The following is a 23181-nucleotide window of genomic DNA, read 5'->3' as shown; positions in this document are numbered from 1 at the left end:
TAAAGTTTTTGAGTGAGAAAAAATTATTGCACAATTTTTTCACAGGGTTCTTCTGGACAACGTGATAGCAGCAACGATGTGTTCCTCAGCGTGAGAAGTTCTCCAGAATGTAAAGGTTTAATGGCGCCAGCTACGGATTTAGGAGCAGAATGGAAGAAGAAATTCGATGCGACAGGAATGCCCGGTGATGTTTCGTTACCTCTTCTACGTGGATTATCACCAACACCTACGCATGGACAACATAATTCGCCTTTCTTTAACGCGAAACGAAAGAAATACGTGTATCCGATCACGCTGGTTGGTCGTGGTGAAAGTAGCGTTTAATTGCGAAATGTTAGATCAACCGGGGACCATAGAAAAGAGGCGAGATAGATTTAAATCAACCATTAGGTGCCAATATCACTTTCTTCAGTGTGATCGTTTAAAATCGTTTCCTTGAATCCTCGAACAAATGAAAATGCAAAATATTCTAAAATTGATGGGCCATATATCTGTGTAGCCTCTTTTTATATGATCTTTCATTGAAGTTTAAGAAAGAATAAACGGAGACTCGAGATGTAAAAGATTTTTCTCGAATAATAAGTAGATAGTCAAATTCGAATAATATAATATTTAATTCTTATTGTAGGATAAAAATGCTACTTTTTTTCCTTTTTGTACAGTCATTTTTCTAATGTAATGAAATATTTTCTGATTCAGAAACTTTTCTGTCTGACTAAATGATAAACCGAAGGACAAATAAGATATAGAATGTATATTAAAGATTTAATAAATAAAGAAATTATCGAAAAGGCAGCGAGTTATATGAATGACGATTTACACAAATCAATGATGCCTTGTCATTCAAAAGAGATATCAATTTTGAAAAATATCGATTCTTGTTTTTGTTAATTGTTAATTGTTATAACATAGCGAGAAAGCGTGAACATTTATATAGAACCTGCACTGGCCTACTCAATGTCAATCGTATTTAGTATGAAAGTTTTTATGCATTTTTGTACAGTCTTTTAATAGAATTAACACATGTGTAATAAAATAATATAGTTTAATGTATCTTTTGTAATCATCGATATAATTTTGTCTTAAATATTAATTTTTTTATTTGATCTCTAATATTTTTTTTCATAATAAAATTGAACAATAATTTCTATTAAAATCTTTGTACTAACTTTTTAATGAATGCAAATATGGGACTGAAGACATATAAATTTATAGAATGTAAAATATGTAACCATTAAAAAGATATGATTATATAATAGATTATAACACAATTTTTATTAAGTCTTTTAATAGTTGAAACTTTAAAACCATTGTATTTATGTAAAAAAAAAAAAAAAAAAAAAAAAAAAAAATAGAAAAAATATATTTACCATTACCATTTAATTTTTGATTTACACAATAGATATTTATATATAGAAAATATTATATATAGCATATAAATATTATATATTAGTAATATTATAAATGACATATTTGTAGAATATGATTAGAAAAAAGTGATATATTACAAAATACTTCATTTAATGTATTAAAATATAAATTTCCAAAAAATAAAAATATAGATTCAATTTTCTTTTTATTTTTCTTGTTTTTTTTAATTTATTTAGTTTGAATAATATTGTTATGTTGAAAAATCATTAAATCATAGTGATAAAACTATTGCATTAAATTTATAACATATACATATATATATATATATATATGTTTTCCAAAAATTAATTACATAATTAATGATCATAAAAACTCATAGAAATTTAAAAATTCCTTTATTATATTGCAGATGCCCATGGTGGAGTCATGGGTTGTGGATTTTGTAAGTATGACATTACAACAGCTGATATTGATAACATAAAACTACTAAGAATTTGTTTAGTATCATCACTCACTTTAGAATTAGCAAAACTAATACATGAACAATATAATGCAACCCATGCACACCATTTTAATCTCATCATTAAACCACACATACTAAATATCATTCCTAATATATTCATATAATCTGGAGTTGAGTTGTCGCCTGGTTGTGCTTGATTGCTTGACACATTAGGTTTATAACGAATTTCTCGTTCTGGACGCCTAGGATCTGATGAACTATTCATTTTATAAAACTGAAATTTATATATAAATTATTATTTTATATTTATAACGATTATATTAATTATTATTGCAATATGTTAAAATCTTAATCTTAATCTTAGGTTAATAAATTATAATATGTTATAATACATATAAATACAAATTGATATTAAACAATAATTTAAAATGTAATTATATTTACTTGCCTGTATAGAATAGTATAAATTATTATTTAACTATTAAACAGTTGTTTACAATATTAATATGTCGTTTCATCCAAATGTACTATACTATAAGTTTCTAACTTCAGAGTCAGAGATATCATACAATCGTAAATTCGTAAAGTCGAATGTAATATATCGATATTTTTACCACGTGCAGTGTAACGTAGAATGTATACCACGTGTATTATTATCTTTAGTATTTTCTATTAAAAAAAAAAAAATAAATATTTATATTATAAATATTAGTGTTAAAAAATACATAATTTTAAAATGAATATAATACCGTGTATAGCTTGGGTAAAAAAAGGTGTTGCATCAACAAATCCTGTAAAGGTTAATCAGTTTTAATATAAAATATTAAAAATATTTCTAGTTTATAAAATTTCTTTTATTTATTTCTTTTATTTATATTTAATCTTTTATTCATCAATTTTTAGGTTGAATTAACTCCAAATGAATTAGAGAAAATCATAAAACAAACTAAATCAGAATTACAGTAAGTATTAAAGTTATAATATAATTTTAAATGATAATTTAAAAAAAAAATTATATTTGAAAAAAAAATATTTCTTTAGAGATGTTGAAAGTGATTTAGATGAAGAACATAATGAAATTAAAGAAGAAAAATATAAAATAGATTCTCAACTTGATATATCCAAAATAGATGAATATGATTTTGATAAATATGATGAAGAATGTAAGATAATAAATATTATTTATTATATTAATAATTATTTCTATAGTCTTTATAATATTAATGTTAATGCAGCAGGAGCTATACATTGTAATATTAATAATATTGCAATTATTGAAAAAAATGGTAAAGATCCCTTTATAACAAAAGAAGATGATGATTCAGAAAAAGAAGATGATATTATTAAATGTGATGACAATCTTATATTAGTAGGACATGTTGAAGGAGATGCTAGCATTTTAGAGATATTTGGTTTGTAATAAATATTATCTTTTTTAATGAAAAAAAGTAATTTTTATAAATGATTTTTAACATATAAATTTAAATATTTTTTAGTATATAATGGACCTGAAGATTCATTTTATTGTCATCATGATATATTATTACCATCATTTCCATTATGTATAGAATGGCTTAATTTTGATCCTTCAGATTCAAAACCAAGTATATATAATGTATTTAAAGAATAAGTTTTGTATTTATATATTTTTTTATTATATTATATTAATTATTATAGGTAATTTATGTGCAATTGGTAATATGACTCCTATAATAGAAGTATGGGATTTAGATTTGATAGATTGTTTAGAACCAATTTATAAACTTGGTTGCAAAGCAAATAAAAAAAAAAATCGAAAGCATATTGGACATAAAGATGCTGTATTAGATTTAGCATGGAATGAAAATTATACGTTAGTACAAAATATTAATTAAAAAAATTCTAGTTAGAATTTTATGTATTTATTAATAAGACAATTTTTTAAATATTTTTTTAGACATGTTCTTGCTAGTGGATCAGTTGATCAATCAGTTTTGTTGTGGGATTTAGAAAATGGAAAACCTGTTAATAAATTTACTTCTTTTCATGAAAAAGTTCAATCATTAAAATGGCATCCAAAAGAAACTCATCAATTATTAACAGGTTGTGCAGATAAGTATGTTTATTTATTTTTAATAAAAATTTTCTTAATATAAATATATTTAAAATATTTATATATTTAATTTTTTGTTTAGGATAGTGAGATTATTTGACTGTAGGTACGAAACAATTATAAAATCATGGGAAGCATTAGGAGAAGTAGAAAAAGTATTATGGAATTCTTTTGATTCTAATTATTCCATAGTAAGTATATAATAAATTTATTAATTTTTATAATTTAAATAAAATTTATATTATAAATATAAATGGTAATGGAAATTATTTTATTTATTTTTGATTTAGATTAGTACTTCTAATGGATATATACAATATATAGATATCAGAAAAGATAAACCAATTTGGAATATAGAAGCTCATACTCAAGAAGTCACAGGTGAAATTCAAATATGAATTTGATGAAATTATAATATGAATTAAATATAAATAATAATCAAATTTATTATAATTTTATTGTATAGGTTTATCACTTAGTTCATCATGCCCTGGGCTTCTTGTTACTTCAGCAAATGATGGTATTATTAAAGTATGGGATATTATTGAAGATACAAAGCCAAGTGTTATTTGGGAAAAGAAAACTAATCTTGGTGGTTTATTATGTCTTGCATCAAATCCAGATGAACCTTTTGTGTTTTCTGCTGGTGGTGATAATAAATCACATAATTTAAAAATATTCGATCTTTTAAGAATACCAGAAAGTATGTTAATATATACATAATTCTAATTTTTTTCTAAACATGTATATATTATATACATATAATTTTATTTTATTTTTAGTACATAAAAGATTTCAAAATCGTATTCCAAAAATTAACATTGATGATATAAAAACAGAAATAAAAGAAGAAATAATGGATGTGACAGAAAATATGGATTCAATGATTTTAAACACAAATACAGAAAATAAAATGTCTTAAAAAAAAAAAAAAGGAAATAAAAATATTTTAAGAAAAAGTAAGTAAGTAAATTAAAAATTTCGTTAATGATTAAAATAATAATAATTTCATAAATATGCAAGTCAAAAATATTTGGCTTGATTTTTATTTGTATGATATATATATATATATATACATAGTAGGGATTTTATCTATATGTATATTTAAATACACGTGTATATGTATAATGAATGAAATTGAAAATCGACAAATAATTTTCAGCATAAGTACTCGTATATTTCTATTATAAATATATATTGTGTGTACATGTATATATATTATATAATACTTTTATATAACATAATATATTTTATATATATTTTTGTATTTTTACTTTAGAAAACAAAGTTAATTAGATAGTGGAAAGCATAAATTTTGCAAAGCAGATAGACCAGAAAATAAATAATAAGATAAAGACAGAAATAGATTAAAAATATTGAAATCAATGCTGTTTTTAGAATGAATGAAATATAAAAAAAAATAATATAATAAAAAAAATGTAATAAATATAATATAATAAAAATACAATAAAAAAAAGAATAGAGATAGGATAAGAATTGATCATTAGCGCCATCTTTTAAATATGTTTTTAAAAATTGATTTAAAAAACACTCAAAAGATATTATTGATCCTGAATTCTTAGTCTATCTTATTCTATCTTTATCTTTCTTTTAATATTTTCTATCTATATGTATTTCATTTGCGGCATTCTAAAGATGATATTCAATATTTTCTATATTTTAATCTATTTCTGTCTTTTTTTTTTTACTATTTTTACTTGTCTATATTTGATCTCATATTGTTCATACCATAGAAGTACAAGATACTAATCGAACTTATATTCATTATTTTTCTTTTAAAACTATAATATGTTTCAATCTTAATGTAGTTAAAATTATAGATATTAAATTCTCGGCTTTATAATATATTAGGATGTTAAGTTTGAAAAATGTGTATATATATTAAGAATTTTTAAATTTTTAATACACGTGTATTTTTATATACATTCAAGACCATAATTTGTAGTATATATTTTTTATACAAATAAAATTTTGAAAAACAGATACATATTTAAAAGGCTATAAATATTTGTACGTTTTCTTGTTAAAACATGTAATTTATTTTTTCTTGTAATAATATAATATTAATTTCAACAGTATTTTTCGAAAGTTTTACAATTTGACATTTGTACAACATAGTAATTTTGTTCTGATAATTTACAGCACATAAATCCAATTATATTTTAACATATTTGTTACACATTTAAGACAATTGATTAAGACAAATTGATTTATATGCATCAATATCAGAAAAATATAAGAAATATTATTAAATTATTTAAAATTTGTTTGTTTTTAAATCAATGAACAATGTTTGAAAATATAAATTTTCAAATTATACATTATATATTATAAATATTATAAAATATATTTAATTAAATTGATTATTTAATAAAATGATTAAGAATACATTATATTGATGTAATATAATATAATTTAAGGTATATTATCAACTTCTTCATTTTTAATCTAAATATTAAAATTAAAATATTTTACACAAATATATAATTGTGAACATAAAAAATTAGAATTTCTTTCTATTTAACAAAAATTTGATATTTATTTTACAAATTTTATAAAATTGGTGATTTTTAAAAAACTAAAAGTAGTAGTTAGTTCATTATTTTATATTATAAATTTTAATATTGCATGATTATGTAATTTTTTTTTGGTACTTGAATAATTGTATGTATAAATAGTTGTAAAAGTATCACTTACTTTCATGTTTATAATAAAGAATATTAACTTCAATGACAAATTACATTTTATATTTCAATCTAACTAGCATACAAATATTTTACATGAATTGAAAAAGAATTGATTTTATAGCATGTTAATATTTCATACATGAAATAATCAAATTGTTTATGGTCCTTGTAGTTATAATAAATTTTGTCTGAGTTAATTTGATAATGCTATTTCTTACCTGGTAACATAAAATATGTAAAAATAAATATAAAAAGAATTATAAATCACAGTTATAAGTGATTGGGCAGTTACTAATATGAGCTAGCTTTGTAGCTTTTATGCTCTGCTGTAATATCAATAATTCAAAAGAAAAATAGTCTTTTATAGTTAATATTTCAATTTTTATAATTTTACTATGGAAACAAATTAATATTTCGTAGTAAATTGGTCAAATATTTTCTATTAATATTATATTCGATCTATATATCCTAGAACTATTAAAATGTGGGCAATAAAGAAGTACATAAAAATTATATTTGTTGTGTTTTAACATAATAAAAATTGTGAGCAATGAAAATTAATAAAATTCTTTGTTACAAACTCAAATATTATCTAAAATATATAATATTGAACCATGTGATATCTATTTCAATTTATATTATGTACTATGTTATGTAATTTAATTGTATATTTTTTATGTATAGATATATTTAAATTAAAGATTTTTGCATTAGTGAAATTAATTGCTATTAAAATATAAAGCTTGGAACAGATCAAATTTATAGATAATTTTGGAATGGGATCAAGGTATATACGTACCAATGCCAGTTTTTTAATTTTTTCATAGTCATTATTAAATAAACAAGTTAAATACCTCATATTATACATAAATGAGTTCGTTAAAATATTCTAATTAACAATAATCTTACAACATGCTTTCTGGCAGTGGTGTTATAGATTCAATGAAAGTCACGTGGACATTGTTATGTCAACAATGAATGTATCAAATTCCATTTGCCATATTAAGGCATATAATGCATTTTTACAGTCAATATATATAATATTAAGTAGAATAAGTAATATCCAAAGTTGCATAAATAAAATTATCTAAAATGTTCAATTAGATATTAAATATCAATTTAGAATATTATAAATTTATAAAATAAATAAGTTTAAATATAACTAACTTTTGCTGTTGCTTTTAGATGTCAAGATTACTGTCATTGAAACAGACAATTTTGATGTCAGTATGTAGCAACATTATATGACATATTTCTTAGATTATATTGAAGACATAATTCAATGATTCCACTGATAGCATAAAACATCTGACCTCATTGAATGTTATGTAACCTGTAACATATAGACAAATGGTTGTTTTTGTCTACATAATGGACCATAGTCCATAAAGACTGACATACATTATATAATATATTAATTAGATTAATTCATACACATATGTGATATAGCACTGAGCTAAGCATCTGTTCCTATATCCAGACTTCTAGAGTCTTGATTAGAATCATGCTGACTTCCATTTTCAGAAGAAGCACTGCTAGATAAACCAGATTGATCTGAACTTTTTTTCACTTTGGGCTTATATTCTGTAATAACGACAGTAACATTATTTACTGTCACTTCATTGGTCTGGGCTGTACTACGATCTATATTTTTGAGACGGGGTGGATGCCTATTTTTACGTCTTGGTTTGTCCAATTTACGATCTTTTTCTTTACCACTACTAGTTGTACTACCTCCACTTCCACCTTCCTTTTTTCCTGGTTTTAAAAGTGGTACGTATTGTTGCTGTGCAACCTATATAAAATAATATTAGTAAAATTATATTTTTTAATATATATTATAATCTTATACATTATTGCATTTATGATAAATAGAGAAATTAGAGTAAAATTATATATATATATTAATTAATATATATAAAATATATATATATATTATTAATATTATATTACAATATAACCTGTTGTGCTACAAGTTGGGGATTAATGCGGGGTTTCCGCGTAGAAGTTCCTTTACGGACGTCACACATGAGGCACTTAAATGCTTCTGCGGTATTTCTATACGTGCAGACACTGCAGTCCCAATAGTTTTCTTCCAAAACCTTCGCCTGACGTTTTCCACTTCCCGAATGGTTCATTGTTCATGAAAGTCAGTTGTAGAACACTGTAACTTCTCAAAAGAGAGTTTGCCTTCCTATACGTGCTTTCAGCCTCATTAAAAGTGATTTTATGAACACTGGATACTTTATGACAATGAGATTGCTCCAAAAGAGCAAGAATAAAGATATGCAATAAAGAAAATAGACAATTGCCTAAGAGAATATTCTGTGCATCAACTAAACAAGATACACAATTGTCGGATGTATTCATTTTTATTATATAAACCATCTATATCTCTTTGTTGTGACATTCTGAGGTACATCTTTAAAAATGTATCTAAAACAAACAAAATTTATTTCTTATTATAATATTACAAATGATTTTTTTTAAGATTTAACAAATATTATGAATTTGTTGTTTTTCACATAATAAATAATTTTATAGTATCATTTATATAGACGCGCATACGTGTATATTATATGTATATTATATTATTTAAAAAATTAAATCGATTTAATTTATAATTAAAAAAATTTTTTTTATAAATTAATCTAAAATATTATATTTTTAATTACTTACCGATAAGTACCAATTTATGGAACTTTTTATATAATAAGGGTTATCCGTCTTTTTTTGTTATTATATTACAAATTTTTACTTTTTCACTTATAAAACAGGTATTTGTATTAAATATCCATGATAATGTATAATTAATAAAATCTTAATTATGAAAAGTCTAAATATTTTTTATAATGTAAAAATTTCAAACAATCTTTTTTCTAACGAAACAGATGGAATTCCTCACTTGCATATAAAAGTAGCATTATACTACATATATGATGTTCTTTTTGTCAGTATTATTTTATCAGTACGTTTTTTATATATATACAAAACACTCTGATACGTTTATAATCAGGATATTTTTTTAATTTTTTGTGTCATTGTAAAACAATTGCTTTACATATAAATGTTGGTAAAAATCAACTAACTCCAAGATATTGACAAACAATCCACAGTACTGTTTCTCTATAGGTCGAACAGCGGAATGTTGAATGCGGACCAAAATACTGTTCGGTTTGGCAACATTGTATATACCAGTATTGTATACCGTAATAGAAAGACCCCTTTCTATTTATTCTATTACATAAAATTTAATATATATTAATATATTTTATTATATTTATATAAAATTTTTAAATTATATCATACAAAAAAGAATATAATAATAAAAGATTATTATATAAATATTATTTTGAATGATAATATAAAATTATAATTTATAATTTTAAAAACAAATAATATGTATTAAAAAAAAATATTTACATGAAAAATTTTTAATTTTTTATTATATAAAATATTTTTGTAGAGTTTTATATAATATATAAATATCCTTTTAATAATAACAAGTAAAAAAAATACTCGTAGGTTTGGTTTAATGCACTTACATACATTCCTGAAAGTTTTCTCTAAAACAAGAATTAAATCATACCATAGATGTGACAGTATTCGATACTTGATAATTCCAACTGTTAAATGGGTGTTTTTTTCCCCCTCACTAAGTTTGATAAAATATAATGCAACATATGTAAATGTATTTACGAAGAAAAGTAATAATTATATTAAATTAAGCTAGATGGTATGTTGATAATTATTAATCATTTTAAAAATTTAAAACAAGTTTCAAGGTTAAAAAATATAAACAATAATAAAGAATACTGTTATTTGTTCCACATGGAAAGAAATTAATATGGTATAAATCTTTCTTTCTGTTAAATTTAATAAATATTTAGTAAAATATGTATTAAATAAATACATATAATAAAAATATTATATATTAGGACATATCAAATGGAATGGATAAATCATGGGATCATCCATGGACTACAGAAGAAATGCGAAAAAAAAGAAGAGAATGGAGTCTAGCAGGTGATGCAGGACTTCTTAAACATCTTCAACAATTTTCTGATGTATGAATTAATTTTATTCTTTTATTACATAATTTTTTTATAATTTAAAATTATATATGAAAGATTTACATTTATTAATGATATTTTTAGAATGTAATATCAAGAGCAAGTAAAACACAAGAAATTTTGGATTCATTAACAACTCAACTAAATGAAACAGCAATATTTATTGATAATGTTACTAATACATCTTTAGCTTTAGCTAATACTCAATTTATTGAGAGCCGTGTACAAGAAGATAATATAGAGATTGGAGAACAAATAGAAACATCAATTGAGGTAGTTAAATATTTTAGTTAAAGATTTAACTTATTATAATTCCTTTTAATCATTATTTTACTAAAATTTATAGCAATATAAAGATCAAGATTCTGTAGATGCAGATCTTATAGCTAGTGTGAGTGAAACTGTAAAACAAGGCCTAAATATAATGTATGAAAAATATAAGGAAATGGAATTTGTTGACAGTGATAGTGATAGTGAAGAAGAAGACAATAAAGTAATATTAAGGTAAACTTATATAATTTTCATTATTATAATAATAAAATAATAATAAAATTCATTATAATAATTTCTCAAATTATACTATAATTATAATTTAATTACAGTGTTGTATTGGGGCCAAATGATCCATATCAAGATAGAGCTTTGCCTTATGTTATTGGTTCTGAAAAATGGAAAAATTCAAATAAAATTGGTTTAGAAAGTAGTAGTAGTAGTGAATCTGAACAAATAGATGAAGAAGAAGAAGAATCAGAAAATGAAGATGATGGCACAACAACATTTAAAGATTTTAGTATGAATACTGCACCAAAAACTAACATAGTTGGATTATTACCTTCTTTGAATGGATCAGATTATAGTAAAAGAAATGATATAGCATATATAAGCAATGAAAAAATAGATGCAGTTAGTCAGAGTAATATAGATTCTGTTCCTGAATCAATTACTCCTAATGATAATGTTTCAAAGGTTTCATTCTTTTTTTTTTATTTATTTCTTTTTTTTAATACATATATTATGTATATGTTATAATGTTACAATTTAATTAAATTGTTCATATTATATTTTAGACATCATTACCAAACAATATAACACCAAATTTTGCAGAAGAATTAGCTAAACGATTAGGTACAGTTCGACAAGCTCAAAAACCAGGTATTGTAAATGAAAAAAATGAGGCATCAATAAATCGATTTAAAGGTAAATGCATAAATTTAATTTATATTTCTTTTATTGATATTTTATCTATCTATCTATCTAATCTGATCTATCTAATTTATCTTTATCTATCTATTTTCTTTATTAGATGATTTATTTACACCAGAGGAAGATGAGAACATTTTAAATGATAAATCTAGAATCATATTTAGTGGAAACAAAGGATATTTAAATGATCAATCTATTGAAAATTTATCAAAAGAAAGATATATTAAATCATGCAAAAATATTATACCTGCTAGCATTGATGTACCACCTCCTATTAGTACTATTTGTAAGTTTTTTTTTTGTAATTTATATATTTTGTCTTTTAAGATATTTAAGAAAAATCTATATTTTTAGCAACAAAACCTAAATCTGCAATTGATGATCTTTTTGCTGATACTGAACCTGATGATATTTTCTCACCAAAAAATGTAACAAAAATAATTACAAAAAATAAACATTCTAATAATAATAATAATCAATTAAATACAGAAAATATACAAAAAAAATGTTTAGAGACTGTTGCACCAAGAGTAACTAGTAATGTGGCTACAAGTACACCGGAAACTGCCGTAAATACTAATAATTTATTTAGCGATGATGAAGATATTGATGATCTCTTTGGACCATCTAAAAACCAAGAGCCAAATAAAAAAGTAAGATCACAAAATAATTATCATTAGTAATATGTATTTTATTTATAAATTTTTTAATGAAATTATAAAATTAATATTTTACGATATTTTAGAAATCAATGGAAGGAATATCAATATCTGGAAATAGTTTAACTTCAAATGTTGAGAATAAGTTATCAAATAGAATACTGCGAAATCATTCATCTGGATCTTCTGGAAGTAATACATCCGCAAATTATGAAAATAATATTAGCAACGAATCAGTACATAATCATTCACGGAATACTGTTTCGAACGATAATATTAATGATTTTATTGTGAATAATGTAGAAAATTCAGCCATGTTTAATGACTACAGTAGCGGAATATCGATTTATCCACCAAGTATTAATAACACAGGTGGTTCAAGCATTGAGTAAGTATCAATTATTACTACTATTAGGTAAGATTAGGTGAATTAATAAATATATATATATATATATATATATATATATATATATATATATATATATATATTTATTTATTAATACAATAAATAATATACAATACAATTATACAATACAATATACAATACAATACAATTATTTACTAAAAATTAATATTATTGTTTTGTTTAATTATATTTGATAAATTTTATTTTATAAAATTTATATTATTTCTCTTTTTATTTTTGTGTTTGTTCTGCACAAAAAACGAATGTGTATGTTGTGTATCATTGAATTGATGATCCAAACATTAGTCATCCCTCATTACATTGCAATGATTATATCAAGTACATGCGCGAACTCAAGGCGAGTTCCTTTAGTTTGCTTGTATCTCATTTCTAACTAATATGTTGTATGCATATATTCTGCATACAACATTTTCTTTAATTATATTTATTTTCAATTATAATCAAGTAAGTAATATATATATCGCCGTTCATAGTCTATTATTTGTACTTAATATTATTCTTAATATTTTTATCATTACTTTATAAATAACACTCTATTAATAATTTCTACATAATATTATTATTTGAATATATTTAAATATTTATATATTTTTATATTTTCTTTTGTTGCGTTAAAATATTAGACAATTTGTATCTTTTATTATAAGAAAATAGAGAATAATGTTATGTACATATGATATAATTTATATATTTTAAATCATTAATATTTTTTTAAATTATTATATAAAAATAATTTTTAAATAATTTAAAATGAAATCATTTAGTTGCTTATTGAAAGATCTCTGTTCTTTTGTTTGCAATTTTCTATTCATAAAAATATATTAAATTTGTAGAAGTTTTTAAATTTTCTTGAAAATTGATTTTTAGAATTAAATTTTACATATTAATATCATGGAATATTTTCTCTTATTATTTTTTCTTATTATTTTCTCTTATTATATGCTCAATAGAAATTTAATCATTTATCATATTATAAATTATCACATTAAGTGAAAGTTATTGTACATGTTTGTTTTGTGATGCAAGTTATTAATAATTTTATTATATATTGTAAAATTTTATTTAAATATTTCTTTATTGATTACATTGTATCCATGTATTTTATTAACACGAAATATGTAGTAAATTTTTTTTATCTTTCTTTTTTTTCATAATTTAAAAATATATTTTTGAGAGCGAAATTTTTATTTTCGCTATGAATAAATTGTGTTTCTTAACACAAAAAGAAAAAAAATGATTATATTAAATGAGATATAGGAAACAAACCATTTTTAAAATCAAAATGAACAAAAAAGAAGTAGAAAAGAATGGATAAAAATTCATTAGCACACTTTGCTTTAATATGGTATTACATATTCTTATTCTAACTTTTGTTACAGTATTGAGCCTCGAATGTCGTCAACGCGTTTAAAATCAGAAGAAATTTATCGGGAACGAATCACTAGTGATAGTCTCTTCACTGCACGTACACATAATCCTGTGACTTCGATCTCAAATACGACGAATAATCCTCAGGTGGAGTCTATCGAGGATATATCGTCTATACGACAGGACGATGTGTTCGAAAATGAGGATTTGTTTGGTCCACCTCCGCTACCAAAAGCAGATTCAAAACTGCCGAAATCGAAAATACCTTCGTTATTTGACGATTCCGATTCTGGTGATGAATTATTTTCGACAACCAGTTCGGGTTCAAGGTCACAAAGAAGTAGCGACTTATTAACCACATCTCAGTATTCCGACAAGATCAAGTCGACACAACGAAGAGGTCTTTTTGATGAAGAAATCAATATATTCGATAATAAGGATTCGCCAGATGTCGATATATTTGGTATAATAGCAAAACCCAAAGAGGAAAATAATGCTTCTAATAAAAAGTTTTTGAGCATTCCTGATGATGATTTGTTCGCAAATAGTATTCGAGATACAATAACGAAAAATAACGGGTTGGAAAAAAATCAGAATGTTGCTAAATCGAAGGAAATCAGCTTGTTTGATAATGATATAGAAGATAGCGATTTATTCTCAACTAAAAGTGTGAAATCTATTAAAAGTGAAATTATAAATAAATCTGATATTTTTAATGACGATTATGAAGATGATTTATTTTCCATAAAAAAACCGATTGATAAAAAGAAAGAGAATGATAAAGAACCACCAGAAATGGCTACATCCGGAATAGATATTGTGGATCAGAAAGTTGGAAAGAGTGATAATAAGAGTAGTGATATTCTTTCGAGCAATGGATTATTTTCTACTACTATTGGATCACATGGATTGATTTTTGAGGATGATGACTATGATGATTTATTCAGTACTAAAAATGTAATAACAGAAAAAACAAAAGAGGATGAACATAAAACTTTAGAGATAACAAAAAATATTAAAGAAGATTCTGCTAAGGATGTTAAAGTATCAAATAATTCTGATATCTCTGTAAAACCTGAAGAAGAATCAAATGTTTCTGTTATCATGCCCAAAGATATAGAAAAAGATCTACATCCAATTAGTAATTCTCAAGAAGGCGAACCTGTACAAAATATTGAAAACGAATTAAAAATGAGTCCTCCAAAATCTTTAGATATACAAACAACTGCCGCATCATCATCGCCTGATAAAAATAATCAAACAAAACGAATAGTTTCTGGTAAAATAAAAAACTTAATGGGAAAAATGGGGGATTTGAAAATGATTTCACCCATGGATACACCACCAGTATGGCGAAAAAGCAAAGATAAAACGGACGAAGAAGATAATGCAGGAGATAGAGATAGTGATGATGGCGGATGTGTTAGTACACAAGGTCATAACTCGCCATTAAGTGCATCAGGTAATATATACATATTGTTTATATATATATTCAATTTTTTTATATTTTGCATTTAATAATTAATTTGATTAAATTGATTAATTTTGCAGAAGATAGTATTACTACTCAGAAGCAATCTCAGCAATCGACAATTTCAGATGAAAGTAATGTAGAAAATGCTATTAGTTTTGATGAGCCAGTGCAAGTAGAAACGTTGTCTATTACTGCTTCGAAGGTAAAATATTATCGAAATGTAATACATGTTTTGAAAAAAAAAAAAACAATTCTATTGATTATTCAATTTTTTATGATTTTTCAGACACGAGTTAGAATACAAGCGAAACGTCGACCACAAAGTAGACATGCACGAAAATCTGCCATCAGGCAAAGCGGAATCGATTTTGATACCGTAGATGCTCTTGAAACTAATTCACAAGATGAGGGTCAGATTAATCAATCGCCAAATACTTTCAATAAAGAGATTTCTACAAATAGTGCCGCACATCCCGCTACCACCATTTTTGATCATTCAAACAATGATAATTTTTATCGAACTCCTGAAAGTAACATCTTCTTATCTGCGGACGATAAGTCTGAACTTGGTAGTATAAGCAAGGAAAGTTCAATGAGTGCTAACAAAAATACTTTATTATCTCCATCTACAGACGAAGAAGACTTATTTGATGTGCTACCAGATTTACCAGAAGACCCACAGAAAGAAGATATGCTGTTTGGTAGAGCACCTATTCTCTCTCCGGTTGAAAAAGTTGTTTCTAAAAAGCCACCTGTTACCTTCAAAGTATTGAAAGATACACATATTAAACAAATAGACGATGTAGAAACAGAAACAGAAACAAGAAAAACTGTAGAAGAGATGGAACAAAGTAGCACATTATTTGCATCTGGTACCACTTCTAATATTAATCCCATAATTTCACACTTAAATAAAAAGGAATCCAAATCAGAGAATGCTAAAGTTGAAAATGAATCAAAAGAAATGATTGATCCATTGCGAGATGATAGTCACGATCCGCTGAAAGATCCCAGTCAGTTATTTGCTTTCGTCACGAAAACACCATCTCCCGAAAAGGGAAAGAATTTATTATTTTCTGAAGATGATAGTTTGTTCTCTAGTGGTACCAAAAAATTAATTGAAGAACAAACTGCAAAAAAACCAATCTTGGGTTTATTTACCGATGATACAGAAAATGATCTGTTTTCGACAACTTTAACTAAATCTGTAAAAAAAACTTTAAAGGATACGAAAATTAATTTGTTCGATGAAGAAGATGAAGATAATAGCTTATTTGGTTCTGCTGTAAAGAAATCGATAGATACTGAATCTGAAAGAAAACATTCTGTGGAACAGTCTGGAAAGAAAATAAATATATTTGATGATGATAATACTGATACAAATTTATTTTCTGAGCCACTTGACAAATTAGATTCTGAAAGTATTCAAGAACAATCAAAGAAAAATGATATATATACAAGCATTACCGAACCTGTGAAGACTTCACATATTACGGACATTTTTGCAGGTCAGTCAAGCGGAGAAGACGATATTTTAACCAAAATATCTGTTTCGAAGAAAATTGCTGGCACATCGAAATCTCTATTTCTTTCTGATGATGATGACGACGATGATAATATATTTGGTAAAAAACTTACGGGCGAATCGATTAAATCAACGGAGATCCGATCAACTGTTAAAAAAACAATAACAAGAGATTTGAAAAAAACAGCTGAAAAAATTAGAGAGGATCCTTTGAGCGTTTTGTTAGATGATTAAACATATTTTATTTTGAAATAATATATATTATTTATATTTGTTTAATATATACATTTTACAAATTTATTTGAAAATTTATAAATTAAAATGTATTAGAATTGGAATTATGTATTATATCCTAAATTGTCATTTATAATTGAAAATCAAGTGGATAAATTAAATATGTATAAAATATCATAAAATTATAACGCTGCGCGTTAAAAATGATAATTATTGCAAAAATGATAAAAAAATTTAATTGTATACAATTATATACGTATTTGTTTTTATTTATTTTTTATATGGAAAAAATTACAAAATATATTATGATTTTTAACTTATATTTCTGCAAATATTTTTTTAATTTGGTTGTTTGAAATAGAAATTGTAAAAATATTAAAATCATAAAATAGAAATATTTTAAGTATCGAATACAACGAATAACAAAATATATACACAAAATAATGATTAATGTTCGATTAATTATTATATTGTTTCACACTTCTTTTGCATAATTAATTTGCAAATAATTGCAAACTTTATTACGTATGATAAATATATTTTCTGTAATATTTATATATATAGTGTGTTATATATATATATATATATATTTCATTTGTTGATAATAAAATAGTATTTGCGATAATGTATATATTGCATTCTCTATAAAGCATGTATTAGTAAAAATAAATAAATAAAATAAATATAATTTGAATTGTATATAAAAATTTTATTTTTTATTTTAAAAATTATATTATAACTTATTTAAATACAATCCAATCGAATTTAAATCAATAAACATTCAACAATTCAACTTCATTAAGTAAGATCAAATATATCCGGTTCAAAGGTACATCCGGTATTATGAATGTTGTATTTATGAATAAATACATATTATAATGATCGCTTATTTTTTGAAAAGTCATTAAATTTCTTTTAATTAATATAGTTGCTATAGTCAAATTTTATAGTTATTATAGTTAGTATTATAGTTATTATAATTATCTTATTTGTTCTCAAATATTTTTATATTAAGAAAAATTATTTGATTAAAAGAAAGTAATAAAATTATCTTTACTAATATTATAAAAAATTAATAAGAAATATAAAATATAAAAAGAAAATGATATAAAAATAATACTATTATTAAAATTTATCAAATTTATGGAAAAATTAATCTTATATAAAAAGAAATTAAAAATTAACAAAATATCAATTTTCAATTTGTGTTTGCTTTTTCAAAAAAAATATAAATCTTTTGAATCTTTTTATTAGAAACAAAAAAAAGAAAGTTAGAATTTCAAAGAAAATTTATCTTCTCTTGAATATTAATTACGAAAGATATTATTTAACAATATTAAATTATATTTTTTGTTATTATTCATTTTCTTTTAATTTTACTTCTTCGATATAATCATATGACATCACCATGACTGTATATATAATTTTTATTCGGCTATTGTAATCTAAGAAGTTGAGCGATGTTTTTTTCATTTGCATATCATTATCAAATCATTTCTTTTATATGTGTCATTTAGCGAAATGTATATCTTTATATGTTTAAAGTCACTCAAGAGAGTTAGAATATGCAGTTGAAATTCATATCTCGTCGAATTCACCTCGTTCATATTAGTTAAAGTATTATATTTGTGGTAAATATATTGGAATAATATTATATTTTTCTTATTAAAATTGATATCTTTTTTATTATTAAAATTGACAAAATTAACAATGTGAATTCAAATAGTAAAATTATAATTTAAATAATATTTGATTATTTTGCCTAATTAAAAGATAATATACTATTTATATAAATATAATATATAAATTGAAAAATAGTAGATACTTTTTGTTTTAAAATTATGATTATAATTGATAATTATTTAAAATTTTATGTATATATATTTTTATTATTGTTCATAACTTTTTGATAATAAATAAAAAAATATATTTAATAAAACAAAATATATAATATAATTATTGATATATTATTTTATAGATATTTATATTACATTTTATATTCGAATAGTTATTATACTCAATTACATATTATTATATATTATATGAATTTTAACAGATAAATCATCAAGATGTCTTTAACAAGCAACGAATATATAAAAGATATTACAGATTTTACTGAACCAACAAAAAATGAAAAAAGTGAAATAGCTCCATTTTTTGCTCACACTAATATTTTGATAACAGGAGGAACAGGATTTCTGGGAAGTTTACTCATTGAAAAATTACTCAGGTATTATATTATTAATAATTAAATTTAAATAATTTTTTGAATATTTAAATTTTTTAATATTTAAATGAAAGTATTAGTGATGATTTTTAAATTTATTAATATACTTATTTTTATTTAAAATAATCAAAAATATAAAATTAGTCATTTACATTGCTTAATTTATATTTGGATAATTTTAAAAATTATATGTTTTAAAGTATTGTTATCAATTTCTAAAGAATCATTTAGAACTGTTTCAAAATAATTCACATTAATTCAAAAATATAAAGATTTTAATTTAAATATATATATATATATATATATATATATATATATATATATATATATATATATGTATTGTAATACAATGTATAAAAATAACAAGCAGTTTTTGAATTCAATTATTTCATATTATTTTGAATTCAATTTTTAGAAATTGAAATCTAAAAAGATGAATTAAAATAGATTAAAATGAGAAAAAATTGTAAAATACGAATAAAATATTTTATTTTATATATAATAAATTATTTATCATTTAATATCATACATATATATATAAATTATAAATACAGTTAATTATATAAAATTAATTTTTCTAGTAATATTTATAATACTTATTACATTGTTGTAGTAAATGCTATAATTTAATATATATTATCTATATATTATCATGTAAATAAAATTGTTTCATATAATAAACTATTATATTTCATAATAAGTTATTCTAAATATATTTATAGAATATTTATATTATATTTATATTTTATTATAGAAATTGTCCGGATATTGCAAAAATATATGTAATAATAAGATCGAAAAAAGGGAAAACTGCTTTGGAACGATTTCATAAAATTTTTGAAAATGTAGTAAGTAAAATAAGAACTTTGACAATAACTAGTTGACAATAAATTTTAAATTATTTTTTTTAGATATATGACAAGTTAAGATATAAGCAAACAAATTTTTTGGAAAAAATCGTAATGTTGGAAGGTGATGCAACAAAAGATGATTATGGATTGTCATCGGAAGATAAAAATCTTTTAATGAATGTAAACATTATTTTTCATGTGGCTGCAACTGTCCGATTCGAAGAAAAACTTCGTACTGCAATAAATATTAATGTTAAAAGTACAAAATTTTTATTGAAATTTGCACAAAAACTTCCAAATTTCAAAGTATATTCATTATTTTTCGTTATTTGAGATACTTATTTTATTATATAAATAATAGTTGAAAAAATATTTTATTTACAGGTTTTCGTGCATGTATCTACTGCATTTGCACCTTGTACGGAAAATATTATTGATGAGAAACACTATAAAAATACTATAGATGCAGATAAAGCCTTAGAATTATTAGATATATTTGATGATAAAAAACTTGAACAAATTACACCCATGTATGTATTGTTCTAATTATATTAAAAATTTTTATTTTTTTTTTTATATATAAAAATAATTATAAAAAAATTTCATATTTTTTTTACTTTTTATAGATTACTTGATAATTGGCCAAATACATATATTTATTCTAAGGCATTAGGAGAAAATATGATATTGAAATATAGTGGTAATCTTCCAATTTGTATTGTACGGCCTAGTATTGTTACATCAACTTTTAATGAGCCAGTTTCTGGATGGATAAACAATATATATGGAGTTACAGGTGTAATAATAGGAAGTGCAATAGGTTTATTACATACATTACCTTGTAAAGCAGAGAATGTAGCTGAAGTTATACCAGCAGATTATGTTATTTCTAATATTATTTGTTCTGCTTGGGATACAGTTAATAGGTAAACTTTAATTATAATTTCTTATTAATTATAAAATTAAATGAATTTTAATTATCATATAATATTATTTTATAAAATGAAAAAAAAATTAACAATCTATCAATTAAAAAAAAAATTATAATATAAATATGAATCAAATTGATTGACATTTGAATTAATAAAGAATTATATGAAGTATAGTAAAAGTATAAACTTTAATATAAGTTTCATTATTATTTAATTTCACAGAAAACTTGCAATAAAACCAGATCAAGTTCTTAATCTTTCTGACGAAGAAAGAATACCAATTTATAATTGTGTATCTTCTTGTCAAAATCGAATTTCATGGGCTGAATTAATGAAAATAAATGAAATTTATGGATTGGAAATACCTAGTGAAAAATGTGTTTCATATTATAGTCTTACATTGAACAGATATTTATTTATGCATAAAATTTATGCTTTGATTTTTCATATAATACCAGCACTTATTATTGACATAGTAATTTATCTCATTGGTCGGAAACCTATGTATGTATCTCATATAAAAAGTATAAACTTTGATAGTAAATATTATAATATGCTATAATTGTGTATTAATTAATAATAATAGTTAAATATATATTTTCAGATTATTAGATGCATACAAAAAAATACATAAATTTAGCAATTTAATACATTATTTTTCAATAAATGATTGGAAATTTCAAAATAAAAATGTTATAAATCTTTGGCAAAAAATGAATTCTACAGATCGAGAAATTTTTTGCTTCAATATAGAAATGCTAGATTGGAATGAATATTTTTATCAAGGAGTGAGAGGTCTTCGTTATTACATATTAAATGATTCAATGGATACAATAGATGCTGCAAAAAGAAAATTTCAAAAGTATATTTGATTTTAAATTTTGTTAAACTTACTATTATTGATAAAATATGATTGATAAAATATATTTTTTTTCAATGTTGCAGGTTACGTATTGCATACTATACATTTAATTTGGCAATAACACTATTATTTTTATGGATTGTGTTTTCATTTATAAATTTTTTTTGGTCTTTTTGTCCTTTATCACATTAATATTTATCAATAAGGTCATTATTTTTACATAAAACACAGTCAAAATAATTTTCTTATTACATATACTTATTAGAAACAATTGAAATTTTCATTAAAATGATAATAGATGTCGCCATTGTGATGATATTATCAAATTTGTTTCATTATAAGAATAATAGATGTCATCACCATGATTATTTTTGAAATGAAGTTGCTAAAGCTTTAACGTTTATTTACAAATTTTCAAATTTGTAAATAAGAAAATATTTATATGTTCATATTTTATAAAAAAAATATTAATATTATTTTATTTATAATTTATTATTAGAATTAAGCTGAAAATTATGTAAAATTATGAATATACACATATATTCATAATGAATATACACATGTTTATGATTTGAAATTATAAAAATACAGAAATTTCCCAAGTTATTTATGATTTATTTTTATTATTTTTGTAATTTCATATTTACGATTTCTTTTTAATATTTTATTTTACAATTTTTATAGTTTAATAAATATTTAATCAACTTAGATT

General features: G+C 22.6%; 5 protein-coding genes across 12 annotated transcripts in view; 3 read left to right on the top strand and 2 right to left on the bottom strand.

Moving 5' to 3' along the window:
* The window catches only part of LOC413224 (sn1-specific diacylglycerol lipase alpha), a 44843-nt gene extending 43570 nt beyond the window's left edge, over window positions 1-1273 (top strand). For all 6 annotated transcript variants that reach the window (XM_026444187.1, XM_003250903.4, XM_026444189.1 and 3 more), the window contains one exon: window positions 46-1273. In XM_026444187.1, coding sequence (XP_026299972.1) covers window positions 46-324 — 279 coding nt within the window. In that variant the 3' untranslated portion in view covers window positions 325-1273. The remainder of the gene's footprint in view (window positions 1-45) is intronic.
* A 476-nt stretch (window positions 1274-1749) lies between these two features.
* Window positions 1750-2500, bottom strand: LOC724802 (protein Asterix). Its single transcript, XM_006566930.2, has 2 exons — window positions 2283-2500; window positions 1750-2108 (listed from the first exon to the last, which is right to left on the bottom strand). The coding sequence occupies exon 2, from the start codon at window positions 2097-2099 to the stop codon at window positions 1770-1772; it is 330 nt and encodes a 109-aa protein (XP_006566993.1). The 5' UTR covers window positions 2100-2108; window positions 2283-2500; the 3' UTR covers window positions 1750-1769.
* On the top strand, window positions 2447-17676 carry LOC724959 (WASH complex subunit 2). The gene is made up of 23 exons (XM_026444454.1): window positions 2447-2633; window positions 2738-2796; window positions 2876-2997; window positions 3070-3246; window positions 3331-3438; window positions 3512-3686; window positions 3771-3929; window positions 4009-4117; window positions 4217-4307; window positions 4393-4629; window positions 4709-4845; window positions 10446-10484; window positions 10573-10701; window positions 10792-10980; window positions 11054-11211; window positions 11310-11673; window positions 11775-11904; window positions 12011-12196; window positions 12265-12563; window positions 12656-12957; window positions 14376-15826; window positions 15916-16040; window positions 16125-17676. Exons 1-23 carry the CDS (start codon window positions 2571-2573, stop codon window positions 17595-17597), a joined length of 6282 nt encoding a protein of 2093 aa, XP_026300239.1. The 5' UTR covers window positions 2447-2570; the 3' UTR covers window positions 17598-17676.
* LOC724913 (YY1-associated factor 2) lies at window positions 7321-9800 on the bottom strand. 3 transcript variants are annotated; one of them, XR_003305834.1, is made up of 5 exons: window positions 9314-9800; window positions 8596-9070; window positions 8036-8429; window positions 7802-7967; window positions 7321-7721 (listed from the first exon to the last, which is right to left on the bottom strand). XR_003305834.1 is itself a non-coding variant. In XM_026444194.1 (3 exons), the coding sequence occupies exons 2-3, from the start codon at window positions 8770-8772 to the stop codon at window positions 8091-8093; spliced, it is 516 nt and encodes a 171-aa protein (XP_026299979.1). In that variant the 5' UTR covers window positions 8773-9070; window positions 9314-9800; the 3' UTR covers window positions 7752-8090. The 3 variants fall into 3 exon arrangements, 1 of the variants encoding a protein (XP_026299979.1); XR_003305835.1 differs by having other exon boundaries at window positions 7322-7721; window positions 8069-8429; window positions 9314-9799; XM_026444194.1 differs by lacking the exon at window positions 7321-7721 and having other exon boundaries at window positions 7752-8429.
* A 1445-nt stretch (window positions 17677-19121) lies between the features above and the next one.
* On the top strand, window positions 19122-22695 carry LOC100578329 (fatty acyl-CoA reductase wat). The gene is made up of 9 exons (XM_026444402.1): window positions 19122-19228; window positions 19654-19827; window positions 20579-20672; window positions 20736-20981; window positions 21060-21205; window positions 21302-21601; window positions 21830-22111; window positions 22212-22469; window positions 22553-22695. The coding sequence occupies exons 2-9, from the start codon at window positions 19667-19669 to the stop codon at window positions 22659-22661; spliced, it is 1596 nt and encodes a 531-aa protein (XP_026300187.1). The 5' UTR covers window positions 19122-19228; window positions 19654-19666; the 3' UTR covers window positions 22662-22695.
* The last annotated feature ends 486 nt before the right edge of the window (window positions 22696-23181 follow it).

This window comes from Apis mellifera, linkage group LG12, assembly GCF_003254395.2.
Source record: "Apis mellifera strain DH4 linkage group LG12, Amel_HAv3.1, whole genome shotgun sequence".
NCBI lineage: Eukaryota > Metazoa > Arthropoda > Insecta > Hymenoptera > Apidae > Apis > Apis mellifera.
The sequence above is the reverse complement of the archived record's forward strand: the minus strand, read 5'-3'. Positions and strand labels throughout refer to the sequence as shown.